General features: G+C 32.0%; 1 protein-coding gene across 1 annotated transcript; it reads right to left on the reverse strand.

Moving 5' to 3' along the window:
- Positions 1 to 618: 618 nt before the first annotated feature.
- Positions 619 to 3,049, reverse strand: LOC114256137 (peroxidase 31). Its single transcript, XM_028195738.2, has one exon. It carries the CDS (start codon positions 1,739 to 1,741, stop codon positions 752 to 754), a length of 990 nt encoding a protein of 329 aa, XP_028051539.2. The 5' UTR covers positions 1,742 to 3,049; the 3' UTR covers positions 619 to 751.
- Positions 3,050 to 5,173: the final 2,124 nt, after the last annotated feature.

Genomic DNA, 5,173 nt, shown 5'->3' on the forward strand with positions numbered 1-5,173 from the left:
AAATGTAATGGTTATGTTTATTCAATTAATGTTACTATGTTAGTGTTTGTTAATTTTAATTTAGGATGACTGTAATATGAATTTACGTAACACAAAAATATATAAAATAAATAAAATAAAATTCACCGTGTCCCCCGCCGTGTCCGTGTCCCCATTTTTTGAAAATTACCGTGTCCCGTATCTGTGTCCGTGCCTCATAGGTTTCACGGGCCGCACAACAATCATTGCTGTGCTTCATGCACAGTAGTCACACTGGCTCCGCAGAAAATAGAGAAAGTGTTACGACAACTTATAATAATTTTTTTAACTTTTAAATTAAAATGTATAGTTAACCGGCGATATAAATTATACTATATTTGGTGTAAATTATTACAAGTTAAAATTGTTAATTAAAAAGAAAAAAACTAAGAGCTCACTTTTTTATTTTTAGATAATTAATTATTTAAAGATATTTTTATCTAATAAACCATAATTAAAAAATGTACCAAACAGTTTTAACACAAATTCCCACATTAAAATAAACTATAATAGAGAGTGATGAGATTTCAATCAATTGATTCACATTTTTATACCCATAAAAGCCCCAAGAGCAGAAGATTGATCATTGAACTCAATCCATGAAATGAAATGTAAATGTATAATAAACTCAATATATCACATTGATGTTGACATTGTATACTTTTCAGAGAAATTAATTCAAACAAATTCATCTAATCACCATCAACAACCATCGCAATCCAAAATCAATCTTTTAATTAAATTCATCACACCTGTGTCTAATCTCTCCATTCTGTCCAGTCTTCACACCATAGACGCTTAGCTTCTCCATTGCTCGACCAAATGCCTCAAAGAACTCAGTCTGATTCGCAGCGTACTTCTCCACAAAAGTCCTCGTCCTCGGATCCGAAGACAGCCCTCGATCTGACGCCAAAAGACCCAATCCCCTAGGCAAGTTCTGATAATACATGTTGTCGAACTTGTTCGGAGTCATGATATCGTTGAACACCGACAATGTGGGGTTTCGATGATAATCAGCACAAGCTTGTCTCAACCCATCAGCGAATCGAGGGTTGTAACTCGGATCAGACATTGAACTCGGATTCATGGTGTAATTGTAGATGTTTGTGCTGAACTCCTTACAGTGAGAGAAGCCAATTGTATGAGCACCACTCAAAGCCACCATTTCTTCAATCGAGAACCCTTTAGATGAAAAAATGTTGATGATCTGAGTCATAGACATTGTGGGTCTGGGAAGATTACCTTCGACGAGGGTTGATTTGGAGACAAGCCCATCTCTGCGGCCTAATAGGACATTGTAGTAAGGACCACCCATCATGGTGAGGAGATCGCGCGCAGCAACGGCGAGAATGTCGGCGCAAGAGACGACGCCGGGGCAGGAGAGCTCGAGAGCGGTCTTGGCACGAACGACGACGTCGAAGGCGTCGCCGGGGAGAGAGAGGTTGATGTCGGCGTCGCGCTCGGCGGTGTTGAAGGGGGTGGAGGAGATGAGGACGGAGGCGTCGCAGCCGGAGACGAAGGAATCGTGGAAGAGGAGGCGGAGAGTGGCGGCGGCAGTGGTGGGGGAGGTGATCTGCTTGTTGGTGATGGTGTCTTGCATGATCTGGTTGAATCTAGGACATGAGTTTTGGTAGTAGTCGAGGGACAGGTGTTGTTGGGAGTGGGAGAGTGTGAGGAGAGACAGAGATGAGAGAGAGAGGAAGAGAAGTAAGGGTAATGCCATGATGGTTTTGTTTGTTTGTCAGAGCTGGTACGGGTACTGGTGCTGCTGGTTTCTCTCAGGTTTTAGACAGAGAAAACAGTGCTAGAGTGAGGGAGGAGGAATTTAGGGGTAGGGGGGGAAGAGAGGGAGAGAGGGCATTAAAGAGAGAGAGAATGAGGGGTTGCTAGGGAGGGTTTTTAGTGGGAGGAAGAAGAAGACGAGAGAGAGAGAGAGAGAGAGAGAGAGAGAGAGAGAGGGAAGACGGGGGCCAGTGTGGTCAGCACAAATCACGGGATGTCTGCTGGGAGGTGGGGGCGGTGGGAATAGCGCGGTGGATTGGGGTGGGGCTTTTGAAGGATCAAAAAATTGGGTTATACTCCGCTTGGTTTTGCGTTTCGGTTAATTTTAAAATGTTTTGTAAGAAGAAAAACTCTTTTTTGTGTTCGAATTATAATTTCATACTTACATTTAAATGTTATATTTGAATTAAGTTTTTAAAAATTAATTTTAAAATTATATTTTAATACATCTTTTTTGTATTTTGAATTTGTAGATTCGATCTATTCAGTCGTCTGTTCAGACATCCCCAAATGACTTGTCAGTCGACTAGAACAATATATATATATATTACAATTGTAACTTCTTATTTAAAAACAAAAAATTTATATTTATTTTTGATATTGTTTAAATATATAAATTATTTTTTAAGATTTTTTTTAAACAAAACAATCAAAAAAATTCTAACCAAATATATAATCAAAAGTAATTTTAAAGCACTAGCTGAATATTTTTTTAACAAAAAATAATATTTTTTTATATTTTAAATAAAAAATATTTTCATTTTTCAATTTTTTAAATAAAAAATTATTTTTTTCAATAATTATTTTTTAAAAAAAGGGTTTCATTATAAACTTTAAATAGAATCCTCAATAGGATTTTGAGTTGTGTATTTGGTTATAAGTTAGAAGATTTTGAAATAAGTTTTTAAAACTCTTTTGAAAACTCATAACTAAACAATTTTTCTCATTTCAAAACTCAGTTCAAAATTTAAAACTCATAACTAACCAAATTTTTTCTTTTCAAATCATGATTTAACAACTCACAAGCTCAAAATATAACTTCATTCTCAAATTATACTTCTAAAACTAAACCAAACAGAGTTTGCTTTGTTTTTTGATTCTTTTTTTATTGTGAGGGATTTAAATTATGTACGCTTCTAGAAAAGAAAGTTAACAAAAATGGTAGTACATGAGGATCGGTTTCATTTGAATGTAGTTTAGTTGATCAAATTTTTAAACAATGTAATTCTATTATAATATGCAGGCAATCATAAATTTTGAGGGCTTTCTTTATTTTACGATTGTAATTGCATTAGACATTTTCTTGCCATTTAACCCTAGAAATCTCTTTGGTCAAGTCAAAGCCAAGGGCTCTCTTCCATTTAGTTTTTAGAATTTATTTTTTAAGATCATTTTTTTTTTAGATTTTATATCTTGAACACATTTCAAAAATTAGATTCATGAAAAAATAATTAAATACATTACCTTAGTGTTGATTTTAAAAAAAATTATCTAAAAAAATTATTATACAAAGCGATACTGAGAGAGAGGTAGTGTGAGGTAAAATATTAGAGTAAGTTAAACAGATATACTAAAATAATTTGAAAAAATAATTTTATTTTTCAGTTTTTAAAAACAACAAAGCAAAATAAAAGAAAAATTATTAATTAATTTAAAGACACCGCATGATCAGGACAGAATTAGGGGAAGAGTATGGGTGCCATGACCTTTTGTTTCTGTGAAAATTATTATTTGTCATAGAATTTAAAAAAAAAAGATATATGATTTTATACATAAAATAGTCTCTTAATATGAAAAAAAATATATGTTATTTTTCTTTTATCTTGAATTCTCTTTTTATTTTATATCAAAAACTCCTTCATCTTATTAGAAATTACTTTTATAATATTTAATTTTTTATGTATATATAATTTATATATATATATATATATATGTATATATGTGTGTGTTTTTGTATATATAGTAAAAAATTATTTTTCTTTCTACTCATCTGATAATAAAATGTTAATTTCACTCCTATCATATTTCCGATCAATTATAATTTCTTATATTTTTTTCTTTTTATATTTTCTAAGGAAAATGATTGGTGGCCCTAAAAAATTTGCCCCTAATGCCCCTAATTTCCATTTTTAGAAACTGTTTTCTTTTTTTCTTTCTTTTTTCCTTTTTTTTTTTTTTTTTTACCTAAAGTGGAAATTTCGGGGCATTCGAGCCCCGAAATTCGGGCCCTCAAGCAGCGCCGATTTTCTAATCATCTAACCTATACTGATACTGATAGATCCCATCACTTTTACTAATGACAATATATATGGAGGGGCATGTGCTAGTCGGTCCCATCCCATGTAACTACATGTACTGCCATACCAAGACAACCTGGACCCATACGACGTGCATCTAGAAAGAACATCGGCTCTCTGTTTGGTTTTAATTTTTTAAATTTAATATTTTAAAAATTAATTTTTTTATTTTTATATTTTAATAAATATTTTTAAAATTTTAAATAACTTTTTAAATTTTTTTTATATACATCTTAAGATATATGTAAATAGTAAAACATTTATATAAAATTATTTAAAATAATTGATAAATACATAAAAATATAAAAAAATTTATTGAATTTTTATGTATTTTTAGTATTTAGTGAATTTTTTAAAAAAAAATTTACAAATATTATACTTTTTAAGTGTATTTATATTGTTGTTTAGGGTATCCTAAATAAATGTACTTTTTGTCTTTTTGGACTAAAAAGTTGAGAAAAAAATATGGATGTTTAGGTTAACTTTTTGACTTTTTATGAAAAAAATGTATATTAAAAAATTGTATAAAGAAGCGTGTAGGAGAAGATTAGAGATGTGTGAGCCACAGCCTACAATCTAAACAACCGAATTAATGGTAATAAATTATTAGCTACTTTTCGAGCATTGCACTGGACGATTTTGTTCGGCGTGTGGGGGTTATCACTAATCCCATTTTGATGATCTGAACCGTCATTGTGTAAAACTCGTTGAGTACCATATGCCTATAAAAATCACGTTGATCGGATATCGATAGCTATCTAATCAGATTTGTTTTTTTCCAATCGTTAATTATAACACCAACTATTTTTTTATACAAAACTGATTTGACCATGTAGTTATCGATATTCGATTAATGTGATTTTTTACAGACATATAGTACTCGAGGAGTTTTACACATTACAATTCAGATTATCAAAACGGGATCCGTGATGGGCCTCTACAGGCCAAATACCAGTGTGTGAAAATTGCACCAAAACTGTGTAATTTTTCTTAACAAAGGCTGCACAGCGCCAACGATACATGATTGCTGAGTTGTATAGATGCGTGGAAAATTAATTTTTTAATATTTTTTTGAT

This window comes from Camellia sinensis, chromosome 4 (genome assembly GCF_055761805.1).
Source record: "Camellia sinensis isolate YWXY chromosome 4, ASM5576180v1, whole genome shotgun sequence".
NCBI lineage: Eukaryota > Viridiplantae > Streptophyta > Magnoliopsida > Ericales > Theaceae > Camellia > Camellia sinensis.

What these genes read in the sequence shown, in the direction of transcription:
- LOC114256137 (XM_028195738.2), bottom strand. Translation starts at nt 1,741, where the DNA reads ATGGCATTACCCTTACTTCTCTTCCTCTCTCTCTCATCTCTGTCTCTC.